Below are 22,391 nucleotides of genomic sequence, written 5' to 3'. Positions count from 1 at the left end.
CAGTATCTATTATTAGGCTGATCCAATACACAGAATCTATGGCATAATGAGCTGACCTTGAGAAACATGGTATACTCAACTCTACTTTTCAGACCAAAGAAAATTCTGTGTTGCCAGGGCCACCTACTGGTGCAGCATGAGGCTAGAGTTAAAATCTCTTCCTTTAAATACTTTAGACAAAATGAGAAACGTAAATTCCAAAGTTCTAAGAGCAGAGTTAGGGAAACTTTTAAAACGACAAAAGTTCATAAAAGAACAAGAAAGTCAGTAAGAGTTGAAGGACCAATTTTGGGGGAAATGCTGCAAAGGAAAATTAAACTATCTGGGAACTAAAACTCCTAGAAGCAATAGGTGATGTCCTATACACTTTGACATTTGGCATGCCAAACAACCTATCTACTTGGTACTTAACCAATTTTCTTAATGCCTCAACTTGATTTATTGGACAAATTTTTTCCTAAGAAAACAAGTTGCTCATTTTGTAATGTAAAACAGGGGATAAAAGTATTCAACTGATAGAAGCTTGATTCACAACTTCCCTGGAAATCATCCCTTTATAACAAAGCTTAGGAAAACCTGTTTTACAAAGTTTAAGAACATTTTTACACTAGAAAACATCTATGGTTTAAATTTAGCATATTAGGAGTATGCGGCAGATTTATCATTTCATATTTTTGTATATTTTAGTATTAAGAGGCATCTTTTCACTCAAAAATTCTTGAAACTGTTTAAGAACATTATTTTAGACCTATAGTTAAAATGTATTTGCAGTAACTTAAAAGGTTATCAAAAATAGTTGCTGCTCAGTGCTCTCCATTCACACAGTCCTTTTGAAAACAAAAATCTAGTAGAGTTAAATGCATCAGCTGGATGCACAACAAGAAAGAGACCTCCAACTTTAACAGTATGTGCGAGAGTACTTTTAATCTCACAACTGTGTCTCAATAAAAAGATGTATTTCAAAAGACTAAATTCAGAAATAGCACTGCCAACATCATTTCTTTCATTTGTATGTAACTATGTGTCTAATATTTCTACAATGTTCTATGAAGGACTGGAACAGAAAAAAAAACTGTGGAAAATGTGAGGTTAATAGTAATGGAAGTTAAAAAATCAAATACATAGTTTAAATTGCTACCATTTAATGGTGCAGAAAACACAACCCCGTATCATCTAAGCCTACTAAAGAGCACCAAATCTTGAAAACCAATGAAATGTGGTCAGTAGAGGCGACTCTTTGTCTAAAACTTAATTTGGATTTCACAAATTGACTGATTCTTATCTAGAAATGTATATCTACATATTAATCTCAAAATATGCAACAAAAAATACAAAATTATCTGTAAGTTTAAAGTTTATAAATTTCAAAATGAGCATTTTTAGCAAAACTATGGAATGTTTTTAAAATAAAGTGAAACACACAAAGGACTCAAGCAGACTCCCAATATACATTCACATGTAATAGTTAAATTGAGGGCCTATCTTGGGGGGTGGGGAGGATGTAGCAAGTTGGCTTTGTCTTAGTTTATATAACATTTTAGTAATAATTCTTTCATTCCTAAGAGGACAACACTATCTCCTAATTTATACAGCTAAAATCAGTATTATTAAATTGGGCTGCAAATTAACTAACTCAATAAAGCTCTATTTTCCAATAGAAAATAAAATAAAAAAATGTTTTTAACTTTCTTTACTTCCATGCCCCCCCAACCAATCTAAAAGAGCTTTCAATAAACATTAAAAACAGCTAAAGAGCAATAGAAGCAGTTTTTGTTTTATTTTGGCTTTGAACCGTACCTCTAGCTGTTGTAACAGAGATTTTCCTTTCTTATTAATTTCATTGATAAGGGTGAAAATGGCCACTTTAATTTCCTGTTCTACTCGTTTGTTAGTCTCATTTACTTCTTTTATCCTGAATAAGAGAAATGCATCATTAGGTTATCAACTTATCCTATGTGTCTGAATCATCAACTGTTACAGAAATTCATCCAACTGGGCACTTAAAGCGAGTAATTAAAATTAAACCTTTGTCAAAATGTACAATTTATGTTTCGGTAGACCTGAGCACTCAATTTGGTCCAAACAAGTTATTTATACAAAGAACGGAATATTTAGTAATTTTAAATTAAGTTCATAAAGGCTAGTTTATTAGTCTAGATGGCAATCTCCTTTAGTTCCTATGACCTGAATGTGATATATAAACATCTGACATCAACATTTGTTGTCTAGTGTCAAATCTGGCACCTTAGATCTACTTAATACTTTTCAAGAACAATGTGCAAAAGAACAATGTTGCAAACAGTAATTATCTGTTGAAATAACAGGAATTAAACTTAGAAGCATTTATTTTCTCTTACAACTTAACCACTTCAAATGTGGGTTCTGATACACGCCCCCCCCTTCCCTAGGTTCTGCTCAAAACAGTTTTCCTACTGTACAGAATTAAGGGTATAAAACAACTTCAATCAACTTTGTAAAAGAGTTGTCAGATGTTTTAGAATAGGTATAAGCTCCCATTTTGGCAATGAAAAGTTTTGGTTGCAGATATGAAATAGCTGATACCTATTTCATTGGGGGGGGGGGTTCCACCAATATAAATATGTAAAATGTTAAACAATCAAAGAAAGCAGCCTTCAACTTTTACATTCTACTTCTTTACAAGTTTGGGGGGGGGGTCCCACCAATATAAATACGTAAAATGTTAAACAATCAAAGAAAGCAGCCTTCAACTTTTACAGTCTACTTCTTTACAAATTATTATCCATATTTTCAACCTCTAAAATATCTTTTTTTTGCCCAATTCAAATTTGAGTAACTTTAATATAATCTGAGTAATTATAGTGTAATTTTCCCTCCTTTGTCTATACATCAGCGCATGTTTGGACACTTATTTGAAAATTTTATTCAATTCTGTTCTTATTAAAGTGTGTAGAAGATGTCTTTTTAAAAAATAAGAGTGCTAATTACTACTGATAATGTAAGATTCCAACTTAAAATGATTCAGCCAAAGACTAAAATCATTAAGCAAACTAAAAGCAGAGAACAGTTAGCCATAGTCAGATTCTCATTAGATTTAAGGATGTCTACTATATGTTCAATTGTGAAGAAAGAAATCAATGTACATTAAAAAATGGAGATAGGTCATTAAAGAATGTGTCTAAAGGGAAGTATTATCAGAGATTTCAATACTTTAAAAAAAAATCTTATTGGAGATGAAATCATTAGTCTCCCCAACCCTCTGCAATTTTATAACACATAAACTTCTTGTTCTCCTTCTCTACACAGATTCAGAAAAACATATATAAAATATGTACAAAACATTTGTACAAAAATACGGGATGCCATATGAATCAACTCACTATCCTTTCTCTGAAAAGGACATTCATCTGTTATTTATGAGAAGGTAGCTACCACCCTTCTCCAATATCACCCACAACATAACAGTATCACTAAAACATCCTGACATTTTCTAACAATTAACCATCCATGAATAGTTTATGTAATATATTAGTGTAGGTATATACAGCTGACCCTTGAGGAAAGTGGGGGTTAGGAGCACCTACCCCCATGCAGTAAAAAATCCATATATACCTTTTGACTCCCCAAAAACTTAGCTAGTGGCCTACTGTTGACCAGAAGCCTTACTGCTAACATAAACAGCCGATTAACACATTTCATGTTATATGTATCACATACTATATTAACAATCAAGTTAGCTAGAGAAAAGAAAATGTTATATTTATTGAAAAAAATATATAAGTGGACCCCACAGTTCAAATCCACGTTGTTCAAGGGTCAACTGCATTGTTACATCTACAACCTCAGAATAGCCTTTGTTTTCTTTTGGTATCACTTCGTAAGATGAAAGTTCTACCACCTTATGGTCTAATATATAATGTACTATTCACTCATTCATCTATTTAATACTTTTGAGTATCTATTGTCATTTTTAATCATTTTAATCATAAATTAACTTCAACATTCTAGAAGTACCCAAAAGTCTCAATATTTGTGAAACTGAAAAATAAATACTTATTAACCCTATTCACACCTTCAGGAATATACAGATTTTAATTATGCCAGCTCCAAGTGTTCATCTTTCTACACTGAGTCCTGACCTTGTTAATGTACTCATTTATGGAACCTATTCCAACTTGCCTTATCAATAAATTTAGTTCATTCAGAAATGAACCTGAATAAAATTTTTAAATACTGATGGTATTATTGATAAATAGTAACAGTTAAAATCTGAGGGTCTGCTATGTGCCACAAGCTGTGCTATACATTCATCTTATAATAACACTATTAAGAGAAGTGGTATTTTTAACTCTTGTTTTACAGATGGGAAGGTAAATTTACCCACCATTCTTCATACTCTCTCCTCTATACTATGTCTCCCACATAGTTAAAATTTGTAATTCAACTCTCTACGTGTTAATTGCTTTTTACACAGTTATTTAAGGCTTTACAGAGTCTAGAGTTTTGTTGATTATAAAATAGTCAAAGATGTATCTTAAGAGTATTCAAAATTTTGGTGAATTAAATCTTACTCAACTAACAAATATTATAATCCAAACTCAAACTTTTATGATTTACCCTTCCAAAAATGTTTTCTATATATGTTTAATATAATATAGAAGGAAAACACAAGTAAACTGGACCTACTGTGTTTATTAATTCTTAAAGTGAAATTATGGTTTTAAGACAACACACTTACCTATTCTGCACCTGAGTAGCTGCAAAATGAACATAATTCTTCTTCTCAAGAAGCTTAGCCAGTAGATTCTCAATTGCACCTTTCTGGTTTTGAAAAGCTTCTTCCAAAAACTGGTATCTTAGAACAAAAACAAAAACAAAAACTACATTTAGAATGGAAAATTTACTATTAAAATTCTTAAAATGAATTGCTACATGACTCAAACTTAAGACCTTACTTAAATGATGGACATTCTATGCTGCCCTCACATACCTTACCTCAACAGCAACTTTTAACTACCAATCCCTTTCCTTCTGACCTGAGCCTGAGAAGCCATTTTGTAAGACTAAAAAAATTAACTTAAAAACTGTTCAAGTGCTCTTACATCAGGATTTTGATTCAGAATTACATTTTTTAAAAATCCAAATATTGGAATAAGTTGTATACATTTTAAATCATAAAATATAACATTATAGAAAATACTTTCAAAAAAGTGGGGAAACTACCCCTAGTTTTAACATCATAAAACCACTACTACCACTGTAATATATATTCCTTAGCCTTTTTATTCCGTATTCCAAAATACAAGTATATAGAATGTATGTGCAATTTTACATCTGACTTTTCTTTATCTTGTCTTTACAATCACCATTTGAAACAATTTTTCAGCGCTCCATACTAGTCAAATTTTTCCAAGAGTTGAACCAATTAAAAATCACCAACACCAGTTTTATTGTAACTTTGTCAACGTGAGTGGTGTTTATTATTTCCTAATATTATTGTGTGAAAATTTACACTTGAGAGTAAAGACTACAGTTCTTTGGCTACTAGGAGGGTAGAATGGTTTTCTTTCCTAGTTTTAGTTCCTTTGTGTAAATTGTTCATTAAGTCAACAAATATTTTTGGGATTCTTCTGTACGTTAGGGATACATGAGTAAAAAAAATCCATTATTGTTCATATTCTTGTAATAAATAGGCACACATATGAAATGATACCATACTGTGATAAGAACTATAATGGAGATACATATAGTCTGCAACAAGAACACAGCCTTAATACCAACGAAAGCTTCACAGTAAAGTCAGAATAGTATTATCATATGCTAAATACAGAGGCATATTTAGGGAACTACAAAGACTTCAATTTAGCCAAATAAAGCCAGGCAAAGGTCAAAATATGAGATAATAATTAATAAAATCCAGAATCAGGCTGTGAAAGGCTGGGTATGCCATACTAATGTTTGGATTTTACCTTCTCAGTAATGGGAAACCCTTGAAAAATTCTAACCAAGATGTAATAATCAGATTTATGTTCCAGGAAAATCATCAGACAGAAATATAAAAGATAAATCCGAAGAAGAGAGAACAGGATGACCAGCTAGAACTCTATGACAGTAGCTCAGATAAGGTATCAGAATATAACACTAGCTGGCATAGCTGCACAAACAAGCCTGAACAATGGACTCTGTCAGAGATCAGCACCTTTGGTAATTTGGGAGTTTACATGCTCCAGTTAATGTAAGGTCTATGGTATGACCTAAAAATTAAATGCCTAGCTAAGGCACGGTCAAGAGAAGGTCACTGGAAATGAGCTCAAGATACAGACAAAGTTACAACTGTCTATGTGGATACTGAAATCACTAAAGGCAGAAATTAAGAGGAAGACTATGAGCATCTAGATGTCTGTGTCTTCAGCAAAAGTCTCGCTTAAGGTAAATTTAGGATAAAAGGTTAAAAAGTTGTGAATGCGGAGGAAAGTTTGGTAAGATGAAGGAAAAGTTCACTTAGTGCTCAGGTTCAAGAGGTAAAGGAAAAATGGAGGGCAGTAGAAGGCAAAATGTACGGCAATATGAGGACTGGTATAAGAGAGAACATTCAGCAACTGGGGTTTTTATTTTGTGCATTGCTTTTAAGAATTTTTTTAAGAGTTTTTTTATTGTAGTAAAACATACTTAATAAAATTGGCCACTTTACGATCTTTAAGAATTCATTTTTAAAGCAAAACAAAACAAAAAAAAACCCAAACCCTATCTGTAATGTAAAGTCTAATAACACTTTATAGTTTAAGATATTAAACAGCAAAAAAAGATGTGGGTATTTTAATTTTAAATTAAAACTATCAAAATTAATTAAAACTATCTACTGTTAGATAGGTAACCCAAAGATTGTTGTTTCATTTCATTATTTCATTGAAAAACATTTGATTTATTCCATATACCACAATTTCTCTATGTCAAAAATAAAATTTTACCTTGTTAAATCCGTACAAATGAAGTAGGAATATGAGATTACCATGCTAATCAGTTACCATTTGTGACTCAATGAGCTTTAAATTGAGACAAAGATCTTTTGACAGAGTTTGATTATGTCAGTAAATAGAAAGGCACTTGGTAGAAAGGCCAACTAGTATCATAATTCACAAAATTTTAATTCCTAAAATTTAACCCTGTACAAATTTATTTCTCTTCTCACCTCAAAATAAACGTTTCGGAATCCTGTTTCTACAAATATCTTCTTGATTCATGTGAACAAGTATTAAGCAAACACACTATGATATACCTACATTTAAGTATGTGTTCTTTCCTCCCCTTATACAGGAGTTGACATTTGAGATGGATGTTTAAGGATGAGTAAGAGTACTCGGGATAAACTTGGGAGGAAGGTAAGCTCTCCCACTGGGGAAAAAAAAAAGTCTGAATGTATATTAGTTCATAGTTCTGAAGCGATCTGTCATTTTGAAGGCTAAGGAAAAGAGAGCAAAACCAGAAAAGTAGAGAAATACGAGATGCTAAAAAGACTTGCACATTTTGCTTAAGTTGCATTCAGATAATAAATAATAGTGAACCATTAAGGAATTGAATGAAAAGTGATAATCAGATTTGTCTCTGTTCACTTGATTAATTTCAATTATATTATTAGAAGAAAAATACTAACTGGATCTTGAACAACGAAAAAGCAACGTGGAAGTAGTTTTGGCTACAACTTCTGATTCTCCTAGCTAACAGAATAAATAACTCTGCATTTTCATTTTTAGCAAATCAAAATTATAGTTGAAATACGTCAGGGGCTCCTGGGTGGCTCAGTCGTTAAGCGTCTGCCTTCGGCTCAGGTCATGATCCCAGGGTCCTGGGATCGAGCCCCTCATGGGGCTCCCTGCTCAGAGGGAAGCCTGCTTCTCCCTGTCCCACTCCCCCTGCTTGTATTCCTGCTCTCGCTGTGTCTCTGTCAAATAAACAAATAAAATCTTTAAAAAACAAACAAACAAAAAAAGAAATACTTCAGAAATGGGGAGAAAAAAGAAAAACCAATAAATGGATTAAGTATAATTTCCATTAGGAGTGCCTGGGTGGCTCAGTCGGTTAAGCGTCCCAACTCTAGATTTCGGGTCAGGTCATGATCTCAGGATCCTGGGATGGAGCCCCAAGTCAGGCTCTGAACTCAATGGGGAGTCTGCTTGAGAATTTCTCTCTCCCTCTCCTTCAGCCCCTCCCCCCTGCACTCTCTCTCTCTAGGTCTCTCCAAAATAAATAAATAAATCTTTTTTTAAAATATAATTTTGAAGGGGACCTGGGTGGCTCAATCATTAAGCGTATACCTTCGGCTCAGGTCACGGTCCCAGGGTCCTGGGATTGAGCCCCGCCTCGGGCTCCCTGCTCTGCGGGAAGCCTGCTTCTCCCTCTCCCAGTCCCCCTGCTTGTGTTCCTTCTCTCGCTTTGTCTTTCTCTGTCAGATAAATAAAATCTTTTAAAAGAATAAAAATAATAAAATAATAAAATATAATTTTGGTTAATATGTAAACACATGAAAGCCTTCTCTTAGGTGTTAATCTTTTATATGAAGTAGAAGTGATTCTTAACCTGGGCTTCAACTCACAGTTATATTCAGTATTTCAAAATGTGTAGGTAAAAATTACAGATGCCCATGATTTAGTTAGGATAGGCAGGCTAGGTAAGACTTTCTGTGCTTTTTTAATTTTTTTTTAAGATTTTACTTATTTATTTGAGAGAGAGAGAGCACAAGGCGGGGGGGAGGTGAGAGGGAGAAGCAGACTCCCCACCAAGCAGGGAGCCCAATGTGGGACTCGATCCCAGGACTCCAGGATCATGACCTGAGCCGAAAGCAGTCACTTAACCAACTGAGCCACACAGGTGCCCAGACTTTCTGTGCTTTTGATTAGAATCATAGAAACTCAGGATAATATATAAACCACTGGTTATGTAGTTTAGAACAGAAATTATCATCATGATTATATGTTTTTTATTACTGAGAAATAAATTATTATTTAATGCAGTTTGCTAAGAAATTTTTGAAAACATGGTTCTCAGAAGACTGGGAAATGAATACGGGCTTTTTTTTTTTAAGATTTTATTTATTTATTTGACAGAGAGAGACACAGTGAGAGAGGGAACACAAGCAGGGAGAGTTGGAGAGGGAGAAGCAGGCTTCCCGCTGAGCAGGAAGCCCCATGCGGGGCTCAATCCCAGGACCCTGGGTTCATGACCTGAGCCGAAGGCAGACCCTTAATGACTGAGCCACCAGGCGCCCCATCATCTTAGTTTATAACCAAACTGAATATCCACTTTTTAGCTAGTATATAAAAATTCTGACTCAGTATCTTTTTTAAGTATCAGTATTTTTTTAAGATCTTGAGAGAGAGAGAGAGTGCACATGTGTGAGTGGGGGGAGAGGAAGAGGGAGAGAATCTCAAGCAGACTCCCTGTTTAATCATTCCTTACACTGTACTTTTAGGTACTTCTCTGTATATATGATATTGCCTAGTGATTTTAAAACTTTTAAAAGTATGCAGTCGTTAGTGATATGCAATGAATTCTATTTGCCAGGAAGTATTCAAAGGGTAGGGATACCACAGTAAACAAAACAAAATATGGTCATCATCTTCTTCCTTTCCTTACATTCTAACTGAGGAGAAAACAAAAATTTAACTAGAGTTATGTGATAGAGAAGACCCAAGTGGCAAAAAAATCTAGATCAGAAACCCAGAAAAGGTTCCTGAAGAGTTTGTACTGAGATCTCAAAGATCAGAACCAGCCATGCAGAAATCATAGATGAATCATAAAATGATCAGAGGCATGTCTGCATTGCTGCAAAGGAAAATGACCAAACAACAGAGTTTTTACTTTTGTAATAATTTACCAATTAACATTTTCGCCAACACACATCTCAACCAACCTGTCCCTTTGCCAAATGGATACCTGATTACTCTGAATGTTTCTTTCTCAAATCTTCTCTCCTGATATTCCTGTCATTCAAGCTCTTAGCCACGCCCAATTCTCTCCCTAGTCATAAGCATTCATTCTGCTGGGTAAGTGAATCTGAGACTTACGAGTTCCTCAGATAATCTGATAGGCACACAAACTATAGTACTAAAATTAACAAATTTTTTTTTAGCAAAACCAAAAGGAATTAACTCTATTTTGGAGTTAATCACTAAAGTGAACTACAACTGAACCTTATATTCAATCTCAAGACTCATACAGACTCCAAGATAGCAAGGACAGTCTCAGTTGTTTTTATTATTGTATAGTCATCACCTAGCATGGTACCTGGTACATGGTAAGCCCTCAAATATCTAATGAACAAAAAGAGCTGAATGAATACAAATACTGAAACAAGCTGCTTTTTCTGACAATAAATGTACCACATGAAAACAATATGCTTGGGGGCACCTGGGTAGCTCAGTTGGGTAAGAGCTCAGGCCTTGATCTCAGGGTCATGAGTTCAAGCCCCTCACTAGGCTCCACTGGGAAAGAAAGAAGGAAAGGCAGGCAGGCAGGCAGGCAGGCAGGCAGGCAAGCGAACAATATACTTGGACAGAAAATCTTGATTTGTCACCATAGCTCTGAACCTAGCTCCCTGAGAAAACTGATGGTACATATGAATTTACATGTCATTTTTCCGGCAATTTGGATTTTATCTGAAAGTCATTTGGAACTTTGCAAGAATTTACAGAAAAATATTGAGTTTGGCAAAGGTTCTTCCTAAGTAGAGGTTATCAAACTTCACTGAATAACAAAAACCACCTGGGATGATTTACCACTATTTGTAACATACATAAAAATTTTTGATACCCAGGATGTAATTTAAAATTCTTATTTAACCAGTCTGGAGTAGGACTAAGGCATCAGTATTTTTTTAAAGCTCTCTAGGTAGGTCTACATCTAGGGTTGAAAAGAAAAATATCTGCTCTAAAACTTATTTATCCATCTATCCACCCATCTATCCATTTTTCAATATAAAAGCTTAATACAAGAAAAGTTATTTCTCAGGAAAATATTTTAGAGAAATTTCACTTATACAGCTCCATTCAAGTGACTTCCATTATAAACTATCTTGCTCTTTAACAAAAATGTCTGGCATTATATTTTAAGTACACTCTCTTTTAAACCATAATGATCCTAAAAATCTACAAATACCCAACTATACACAAAACCTCAGACACAGAATCAATGAATTCCTCACAAGTCCTCAGCCAAAATCTGGGCTGTATATGCACAGCATGAGATTACACAAGGCTTAACAGAGAGCAGTTGCTATGAAGTTCACGGTAGAACAGAGAAACTAGAGGTCAAGCAGTTCCAGGAGACAGAATTCCAGCTGAGCTAGTGGGGGAAAAGACTTTGTCCATCTCCCCAGACATCTACCTGAGAAACCAGAAAGCCACACCTTAAAAGAAAAAACTATACTTGGAATAAATTTTATCCTAGGCCTATCCTGTCCTAAAAAAGCCTAAAACCAAGCCCTCTCAAGATCTTCCAGGAAACAGAATTTAGAAGTTGAGTCCAGCCGAGTTAGAGAGGCTTGTGAAATACATTTGGCTTTCCATAGATCCTCCCTTAAAAAGCAGAAAACCAAGCTTACCCAAGATCAAGGTGATCAGCCAGTAATTTAATTCCCTGAAAGAACAACAATCAACAGTCTACAAAGGAAAATAAAAGAATCCAGTTTCTAAAATGTCACATCCACAACATCCAAACATCAATTCAAAAATCACTAGGCATCAAAGAAACAGTAAAAAAAGAAATTTTTTAAAGTAAAAAGTAAAAACAAAACAAAACCCAACAACAGTAGAATGTAACTTAAAGAAAATAAAGAAAAACAGTTCAATAGAAACTAACACCAAGATGGTCCAGATATTCTATTTATAGCAAAGACTTTAAATAGGTTATTGTCTTATTTATTCAAAATTTACATGAAAACATCTTTTAGTGAGTGAACAGAAAATCTGAGCAGAGAAATTAAACTATAGAAAGAGAAATGGAAATTCTAGGAAAGTGCAATAATTGAAATAATTCACTAGATGGGCTTGGCAGCAAATGGAAATGGCTGAAGGATTAGTGAAAATGAACACAAATGGAAAGTTATAAAGTCTGGAAAAGAGAGAACAGATTAAAGGAAAATGATCAAAGCCTCAGGGACCTGTGTGACAAAAACAACATATAATTGGGAGTTTCAGAAGACAGAAACAATGGGGGGGGTGGTTAAGGAAATAATGGCCAAGTTACCAAATTTGATGAAAACCATAAACTTACAAGCAAAGAATGTCCGTGAACCACACACAGGATAAACAGAATGAAATATATACTTTAAAACATAATAGTCAAATGGTGAAGACCACAGAAAAAGACACTCTTGAAAGCAGCCTGAGAAGCACCAAACATTCAGGTAAGAACAATATGAATGATATTATTAAAAACAAAGGAGGCCAGAATACAAGGTAATACAACTAAAAATGTTGAAAGAAAAAACTGTCAATCCAGAATTCTATAACTAGTGCAAACATCCTTCTAAACTGAGGATTTTCTGATGAACATAAGCTGAGAAGATTAACTGCAGCAGACCTGCAAAACAAGAAATGCTTGTTCTTCAGGACAAGGGAAAATAATAAAATGTGGTAACTCATATAAACAGGAAGATATAGAGACAGAAATGGTAATCAATGGAAAAATACTTTTAAAAAACTAGGATTTTATTTTTCCTTCTCATAATTTCCTTAAAAGACAGCTTTTTTAAGGGGGGGAGGGGAGACAGTGTGTACACACGGCGGGGGCCAGAAGGAGAGGGAAAGAGAGAATCTCAAGCAGGCTCCATGCATAGCACAGAGCCCAATGTGGGGCTGATCCCACAACCCTGAGATCATGACCTGAGCCAAGGGCACCCAGGTGCCCCAAAGACAGCTATGTTTTTAAAGAAGGCATTGTAAGGTAAGATTTATAAGGTATGTATGAATAAATGATATGGCATTAGTATAAAGGAATGAGGGTTTGATAAACTGAATTATCCTTTTGTATTCATAAAGTAGGAAATACTACAATACTTTAAGAAGGCTTTAAGTTAAAACTGCATATCATTAGCCCTAGAGCAATCATTAAAAATAAGAGAATTAGGGGCGCCTGGGTGGCGCAGCTGGTTAAGCGACTGCCTTCGGCTCAAGTCATGATCCTGGAGTCCCGGGATCAAGTCCCGCATCAGGCTCCCTGCTCAGCAAGGAGTCTGCTTCTTCCTCTGACCCTCCCCCTTCTCATGTGCTTTTTCTCTCTCATTCTCACTCTCTCAAATAAATAAAATCTTTAAATAATAATAATAATAATGATAGAATTAGGGGTGCGTGGGTGGCTCAAATGATTGGCTGTCTGCCTTCAGCTCAGGTCATGACTCCGGGGTCCTGGGACTGAGTGCCCTGTCAGGCTCCCTGCTAGGTGGGGAGTCTGCTTCTCCCTTTCCCCCTCACCCCCACTATGCTCACTCGCTCTCTCTCAAATAAAATATTTTTTTAAAAATAATAGAATTAGAGCTTAAAAAAGCTAAAAGTGGAGGTAAAATCAATCAAATACCAAAAACAGTTTTATTAACTTGAAACATGGCAGGGGAAAAAAAAAAAACCAGAAAAATAAAAAACAAAACTAAATGGTAAACTTAAACTTAACCGTACCAATAATTACATTAAGTGTAATGGGATTAGGGCGCCTGCGTGGCTCAGTCAGTTAAGCACCTGCCTTCGGCTCAGGTCATGATCCCAGAGTCCAAGGATCGAGCACCACATTGGGCTCCCTGCTCAGTGAGGAATCTGCTTCTCCCTCTCCCTATGCCGCTCCCCTGCTTGTGTTCTCTCTGCGTGTCAAATAAATAAACTCTTTAGATAGATAGATAGATAGATAGATAGATAGATAGATAGATAGATAGACAGATAGATAGATAGATAGATAGGATGGCATTAAACATTCCAATTAAAAAAGCTAGGACCTCCATGGGGCACACCTGGCTGGCTCAGTTGGAGGAGCATGCAACTCTTGATCTCGGGGTCTTGAGTTCAAACCCCAGGTTGGGTGTAGAAATTACTTAAATATTAAAAAGAAAGAGCAAGGGCCTCCAATTAAGAAAGAGAACAAGCAGCCCTCAACTATTTATACAATTAAAAACTGATTTCTATGAAAATACACAGATATAATTGACAACTCCTATATTCAGGCAGGTCTACCACCTCTTTTTTTCCTATATCTAAATTAATAAGTATTTGCTGAATAGATGAAATGTCTAAATGTGTGTCAAATACCAGTCTAGGCTCTTGGGACACCATGAATAAAACAAATGCCTATCTTCATGAAGTTTATATTCTAATGAGAAAAACACAAAAAATAAGTTTGTAAATTAAGAACATACTTAGAAAGTGGCAAGTGCAATATAAAAAAACTAAAACAGGATAAGGAGAATTAGGGGTAAAGGGACAAATTGCAATTTTAAATACAGTGATCAGAGTAGATCCTGTTGACAGTTACATTTAAGCAGACTTGACGGATAAATGGAAGTTCGGTATGCAAATAAGTGGACCCACAGTGTCCCAGCTTAGAGAAAACAGGGAGGCGGCAGCATCTCTGCCATGTTTTAGAAACAACAAAAGCCAGACTGGGGGGGAGAGCAGTAGTAGATGAAATATGAGCATATAGGCCACTATAAGGAATCTGACTTTTACTCTGACAAAGTGGAGAGCCACTGCAGGTTTTGAGCAGGGAGTGAGTCTGACATGAGACTGTTCTAGTAATTAAGAATAAACTGAAGGAGGGCAATATTACAAGCACAGGGATGACTTTGGAGATGACTGCAGTCATCCAGGCCAGAAATGATGGTGTCTGAGACCAGCCTGGTAGCAATGGAGCTAAGAGCAATGAGATTGTAAGAAATTTTGAGATTCAGGGATAGATTTTGAAGTGGGAACCAAAAAGATGGTTTTTTTTTTTAAGATTTTATTTATTCATTTGACACAGAGAGAGAGAGAGATCACAAGAAGGCAGACAGGCAGGCAGAGGGAGAGGGAGAAGCAGGCTCACCCCGCTGAGCACAGAGCCTGATGTGGGACTCGATCCCAGGACGCTAGGATCATGACCTGAGCCAAAGGCAGCCGCTTTAACTGACTGAGCCACCCAGGCGCCCCCAAAAAGATGTTCTGATAAGTTTGAGTTCGGGTATAAGAAAACAGTAGAATCAACGATAGTGCCAAGATTTCTGGCTTATGCAGTGGAAAAAATGCAACTGCCACAAATTGAGATAGGGCAAGGCTGCCAGTGAAAAAGATCTGAAGTGATCAGTTCTATTTTGGATATATTATATTTGAGAAAGCAGACACTCAAGAAGAGATGTTACAGTTTATAGAATAGACAAATCTGAAAGTTCAGGATAAGAGTACTGAGCTAGAAATAGAAATTTGGACATCATCAGCATATGGATGGTATTTAAAGCCATAAATCTGTAGCTGCAGATAATGAAGTAATGCCTGGCACATCCAACATTAAGAGATGAAGGAAAATGAGCAAATGAAACTGAGAAGTAATCAGTGTGGTAGGAGGCAAACTAAAAGAATGTGGTCTCTTGGTAGCCAAGTAAATAACATGTATTAAGGGAATGATCAACTATGTCAAATGTTGCTGATGTGTCAAGTATTAAGATGATGACCAAGTAACGACCTCTAGATTTAGTAATGCAATCGTTACTGGTGACCTTGAAAAGAACAATGTTGGTAAAATGTTGACAGAGAGCATGGGACAGGAGAAATTAGGAGATCATGATTATAAGTAATTCTTTCAAAATATTTTGCTGCAAAGAGGAACGGGGACAGCTGCCTGCTGGGAAAGTGGATTAAAGAGAAGTTTTACATTTTCTTTCATTTTTTAAAGATGGAAGAAAAAATAGCAGAATATTAAAATACTGGTGGGAATAACTGCTAGAGTGAAAAACTGACATCAGCAGAGAAAGCCAAACTGCTGAAGCAATTTCCTTGGCTGTATGAGATGGAATCTAAGTGTATAAGGAGAGAAACTGGCTTCATAGAGGAAGAGAATTCAACTAAGATAACAGAGAAATGAAAAATGTGCGTGCAACTGCTTGGTAGACAAGTAGATGTGGTAAAGGAAGTCTGCAGAAGTTCTCTTTGTATTGCTTCAGTTTTCTCAATGAAGTAGGAAGCATTGCCAATATCTGGGAGTGAGGATGAACAATGAAATGTTGACAGGAAACAGCGTTAATGCACAGTATGACTGCCAGGTAACATTAAGGGTCTATTTGAGGTAAGTGGTCATGAACTGAGAATAAGACCAGTTGGTGTCATGATGTTCAGCTGCATAAGCAAAGCATGATGGAAGGAAAGCTGGGTTTAATCAAGACTGCGGTTTTACCTAGAGACCTCGACCAAGTGGGATTCAGGAGTCAAAGCTAAATGTGACAGAGTGAAAATGATTAGACTGAAATTAAACTGGAAAAGGGTTAAGTGAAAACATAAAGGACTGAGGTAAAGTGGAAAAAAAAATAGTACTATCAATGGATTATAATAAAAGTCACTGAGTGGTGAAAAACTGGAAGTCTGATACCTAAGCAGAATGAGCTAGAATGATGAGATGTGGTCACAGAGAGGAATGCGTGAAATTGAATATAATTATTGGAAATGCCAAGGTCTAGAATACAATTATGGATGTGACTGGCAATGTAAAGGACACAAACTTTAGAAAGAAGTTCAAAGAACACAAAGACTAGAATGTCTGAAGGATCAAAACTGCTGGGAATTAAGACAACAGTAGTACCTACAGATGACCTCTGAGTTAGAAACTGTTTAACGGATGAAGTTGAATGACCCATGGGTTTTTATATGATAGCACCAATGAGGAATAGGAATGATGATGTAAGATTAAAGTTTAGAGATTTTTAGGGAGGAAGGAGGAAGAATGGTCTAAAAATAACAACGAGAATAGCTACATATCTCCAGGTCCAGTGATACATGAAATATCAAAGAAAAAACAGCCACCAATTAAGAGGGCTGCAGGGGAAGCAGTGTCCTGGAGCTCTGTTTCTACTACAGCAGAGAAGGCACAGAAGAGGATTTAAAAAGAGACTGAAGATAAAGAGATCCTGCTGATGACAAACCATGAATCCCAGAGAAAAAAGTGGCAGAGAGACATAACTGTCATATGCAGAGCATTACGGGAATTAAATTATGGCAGATGAGGGAAACCTAGGAATGTGGGACTTTTCTTAGGTGACAAACAGGGATAAAGAACATGGTAATGTTAGTCCTAGTAAATTTAAAGCAAATAATGATGGAGAGGTACAAATGGTGGTAAAGAAGGGTGGGGCCTGGGGCTTCCTCTTATAATCTGTTAATGGAGAAGAAATTCTATCAAGTCAACCACATCTTCACCCCACATAAAGGAAGAAGAGTCAGAATTGTGTGGTCTTAGAATCTGTGGGATCCCTCTCACTCTTAAGAGCTTTTTCTGTATCTTCACTTAATAAACTTCTATCGCTTTACTCACCAAAAAAAAAAAAAGAACCTGCAAATTTACTCATGACCCGTATTTCAGGAGAAACAAACTCACTCCTCCAAATGTATAAGTTCCATCTTGCTCCATGCTGAGAATTCATGGAACAGAGGAGATCTGAGAAGGCGCAGTAAATGTGAGGAACCTCTCTCCTGTGAGGATGGGGGCAGGTCTATGGGATGTCTTCTAAAATGATAGGCCTAAATAGTTTAATCAATTTTACTTTTTTTTTTTTTTTTTACCTTTTATCATCTCAAATGAGTTAGTTCTTTTTTTCTCTTTTTTTTATTATGTTATGTTAATCACCATACATTACATCATTAGTTTTTGATGTAGTGTTCCATGATTCATTGTTTGCTATGTATAACACCCAGTGCTCCATGCAGAACATGCCCTCTTTAATACCCATCACCAGGCTAACCCATCCTCCCACCCCCCCTCCCCTCTAGAACCCTCAGTTTGTTTGAGAGTCCATAGTCTCTCATGGTTCGTCTCCCCCTCCAATTTCCCCCCCTTCATTCTTCCCCTCCTGCTATCTTCTTCTTCTTTTTTTTTTTTAAACATACAATGTATTGTTTGTTTCAGAGGTACAGATGTATTATTTGTTTCAGAGGTACTTTTTTTTTTTTAAGATTTTATTTTTTAAGTAATCACTACACCTAATGTGGGACTCGAACTTATAACCTTGAGATCAAGAGTCACATACTCTACCAACTGAGCCAGCCAGGTGCCCCAGAGTTTTATCAATTTTAGATAGTGGAGAATTCAACATTTATACTACTATCTCCCTTACTTTTATCATGCCCAGTCTAATTTTATCACTAAAGTAGTTGGTGTTTACATTATTTTAAGATCTCAAATTTAATATGGCCAAAACTTGACTACCAATTCCCTAGGAACACCTAACAAACCATGTCTTCCCACAGTCTTCTCCACTTTAGTAAATTCAATCCTATCCTTCCACTTACTCTTAGTAACCTGAAAGCCAAAAATCTTGGTGTTAGTGATACCCCTCTAACTCATACAACTCATACATCAGCAAATCCATACATTCCAGTTTCAGGCATCAAATCCAAATTCAAACTATGTGTAGAATTTGATCACATCTTACTATCTCCAATGTTAGCACTCAGTCTACACCACCACTGTCTTGTGTAAATTACTGAAAACAGCCTCCTAACTAATCTCCTAATTCTTTGTGCTCCTTTAATGTCTCTTCAGTACAGACAGCAGTATCATTTTAAAACAATAGTCAAATCATTCCACTACTCAAAAGCTTTAGACTAAAAGCCAGCACTCTTACAATGGCCTACAAAGCACTCAGTAAGTTGGCCCTTTCTGCCCTTCTGACCTCATCTGATACCAATCTTCCCCTTGTTCATTCCATTCAGACTATGTAGCTCCTCAATGAAGTCAAGTATGCTACTATCTGTGGCCCTTGCCAGTTGCTTTCTCTATCTGAAACATGCTCCCCTGGCTTGCCAAGTTTAAGCAGGGTTGCTCCCATTCTTCCTTCAGTCTCTACTCAAAGTCTACCTCATCATGGAAACCTTTTGAAACTACCCTATTTAAAACAAGATGACACATCCACATACCCTGTCCCGACTTCCCAGCTTTATTTTTCTCTGTAACCATCAGCATCTGATACATTTACTATTTGTTTGACTCTTAATAAAAATCAGGTCCTTGTGGACAATGAGTTTAATTTGTTCAATGAAATATACCATGCCTAGCACTCAGTAGGCATGCAATTATTTGTTGAATAAATGACTATGTAAATACTGTCCAATGATAAGCCAAGGAGTGTAATTAGAATAATTTCATTTTTTGTAGAACTTTTTCCTTTGGAAGTAATGAATGCCCTCTGTTCTCCTTTGTTTAACTTTTACCAATCCCTAATGAATCTCATTTTCCACCAGATATGTCAAAAATTTGTCAATATTATTTTTTAAATGACCTAACAATACCAAATATATTAGAAGTGGTTCCATTTTTTCATTTTTTTTTCCTGGAGATATCCTCACTCTAATGCTTCAGTTAAACTAGCTACTGTATAGATGTCATTCTGGGCATTCCAGAATTCATTCACAATTCACCATTTATTTTCTGGTTGACTAACATTTTTGTGGATCACATTCTCTAATAGCACTCCAGAAAGAGGTGCATCGGAGGCAGTTTCTGAGTCCTTGCATGCTGAAAAATGTCTACAGCTCACTCTCACGTTAATAATTTAGCTACAGAAGGGGCACCAGGCTGGCTCAGTCAGTGCAGTGATTCTTGATCCTGGGGTTGTGAATTCGAGCCCCACTTTGGGGGTAGATTACTTAAAAATAAAAAAAAAATGTTGAAAAAAATAATAATTTAGCTACAGAAATCTAGCTATTAGCTATAGAAATCTATTGAAAATCTTTCCCTCTCAGCTCCCAACTTTTGAAATCACTGTTCCAGCATCTTCTGTCTCCTGGTATTGCTATTTTAAAAGATCCTATTTAGAGTCCCATTTCATTACATGTCGCCTACTTCGGAAACTTTGATCTTCATTTTAATCCATAGCATACTGTCATTTTATGGTGAGATATACTTTTTTGTGGGTCTTTTTTTTTTTTTTTTTTACAATCAATGTACTGGGCACTAAATAGGTCATTTCAGACTGGCAACTCTAGGTTCTTAGGAGAGTTTCTTGTATTACTTATGTGATCATTTCTTCTTCTACGCTGGCTGTTGGTATCTTGTAATTTTATCTGTCTTTTCTCTTTTTGCTCTATTTTCTAGGAGACTAACTAGAATTTATCTACAAAACCTATTAATTTTTTATTTCAGCTATCATGCTTCTAACAGTTCTTTCTTCTTTTAATGATTTCTTTTTCAAAGATTCTATCCTTATTTTGTGACCAGTAGCTTGTCATATCTTTAAGGATGTCATAATTTTGTTTGATTTTACATTTCCTTTTGTTCCTATATTATCTTATGCCCTTCACGGCCCTTTTATTCAGTGTCTTGGTCTTTTTCATGTGGGTGGCTGTATTAATCAGAAATGTGTACAGCTGTAGTGACCAATAAAGACTCATATAACAAGACCAGATGTAGCTAATGGTGTTAGTTGAACAACATCAAAGCCACAATCTCTGAGATGATCTTGGCTTTACCTTCATGAGCATATAATGAATGGTGTCACAGTACCAGGCATCACATCCTAATTCAAGGAAGGAAAAAGCTGGGAAAAAGCTGACACCAGCAACATTTGTCCCTTTTAAAAATCACAAACTAAGGGGCGCCTGGGTGGCTCAGTCATTAGGCATCTGCCTTCGGCTCAGGTCATGATCCCAGGGTCCTGGGATCGAGCCCAGCATCGGGCTCCCTGCTCAGCGGGAAGCCTGCTTCTCCCTCTCCCACTCCCCCTGCTTGTGTTCCCTCTCTCGCTGTGTCTCCGTCAATTAAATAAATAAAAACTTTAAAAAAAAAAAAAACACTAAGCAAAATGCCACTTATATTTTATGGGAATAAACTGGGGATCAGAGCTACCCAAATGCCAGGAATGCTGAGAAAGGAAATATTTAGCTTTTCCAGTCTCTATATCTGAAGCAGACAAGAGAGGGAAGAGTTAAGAATTCTCAACACATAGGGGCGCCTGGGTGGCTCAGACGGTTAAGCGTCTGCCTTCGGCTCAGGTCATGATCTCAGGGTCCTGGGATCAAGCCCCGCATCGGGCTCCCTGCTCCAGCGGGGAGTCTGCTTCTCCCTCTCTCTCTGCTATTCCCCCTGCTTGTGCTCTCTCTCTCTGTCAAAAATAAATAAAATCTTTAAAAAAAAAAAAAAAAAAGAATTCTCAACATAGCCCACAATGTATGGCATATGGCACTTGAGGGTGGCTCTATTCAAATGTCAGATGATCCTTTCATCCATTCACATTTAAATACACTTAAAAAAAAAACTGCTTAGAATCATGTGTGAGAGCAGAACTTACGAACTGGTAGGCTTCACTTAAGATTTAGAGGTCTTTTCTGATCACTTTCTCCAAAGAATGAAAAGGCCTCTGTAATTCCAGAGAGGAGGATAGCAAGGGATAATTAAAAAAAAAAAAAAAAGTCACTACTGGCACTCTGGAAGCAAGTCAGGGAAAGTGAAGGTCCCACGGTTTAATGAAGACTTACATTTAACCTCCCTGATATCAGCCATGTACCTCATCCCCATTCTCCATCTAGACCTAATATCGCCAAAGAGAGTAAGCCCAACTTCTATACCTATCGACTCTAAATCCTGAACTTTAACAGGTTTCTAGGAATTAAATCACATAGCTTCCTTTATATATCTCCTTTCTGCCTGCCCTTGGGTTGGCAGAACTCTACTAGGTCAATTACCATCAGATCCACCATATATTCAATCCATTTCCCAGCTTTTGAAAAATACACTGACATATCCATTGGTGTCTCGTCTCTCATTTTGATTTTTTTTTAAGTCTATACTTATTTTATTCATTTACTGTGAATAGAATTATAGAGGGAGGTGGGATAACCCCATGGTAGAGCTAGAAACTATGTAATGTTCAAAACTGTACAAAATTTCATAAAGTTCTATAGCTGTTTTCCTTTTTGAGAACAATATCCAAGGCCATAAAGAATATTGACATAAACACCAACAACTTCAATAAAATGTTTTTAAAAAAAGAGAAAAAAGAAAATGTATAGGTCACAATGTTAGTAATAACAGCTAGTAATAGCTAAACTGATACGGAGTACTTACTGTGCTAAGCACTTTATAGGTAAAATTCTCATTCAATCCCTACAGCCAGCTTCTAAAGTTGGTACTACATTTTCTGCATTTAAAAGATGCAGAGAGGCACCTGGGTGGCTCAGTTAAGCATCCAACTCTTGATT

General features: G+C 36.2%; 1 protein-coding gene across 2 annotated transcripts in view; it reads right to left on the bottom strand.

Annotated features, from left to right (window-relative positions):
• The window catches only part of TRIM33 (tripartite motif containing 33), a 112,189-nt gene that overhangs the window by 31,330 nt on the left and 58,468 nt on the right, over positions 1–22,391 (bottom strand). For both annotated transcript variants that reach the window (XM_032421007.1, XM_032421016.1), the window contains exons 5-6: positions 4,718–4,834; positions 1,798–1,912 (exon numbers count right to left, since the gene is read on the bottom strand). In XM_032421007.1, coding sequence (XP_032276898.1) covers positions 1,798–1,912; positions 4,718–4,834 — 232 coding nt within the window. The remainder of the gene's footprint in view (positions 1–1,797; positions 1,913–4,717; positions 4,835–22,391) is intronic.

This window comes from Phoca vitulina, unplaced genomic scaffold (genome assembly GCF_004348235.1).
Source record: "Phoca vitulina isolate PV1807 unplaced genomic scaffold, GSC_HSeal_1.0 scaffold2, whole genome shotgun sequence".
Lineage (NCBI taxonomy): Eukaryota > Metazoa > Chordata > Mammalia > Carnivora > Phocidae > Phoca > Phoca vitulina.
This window is presented reverse-complemented; position numbering and strand designations above follow the sequence as displayed.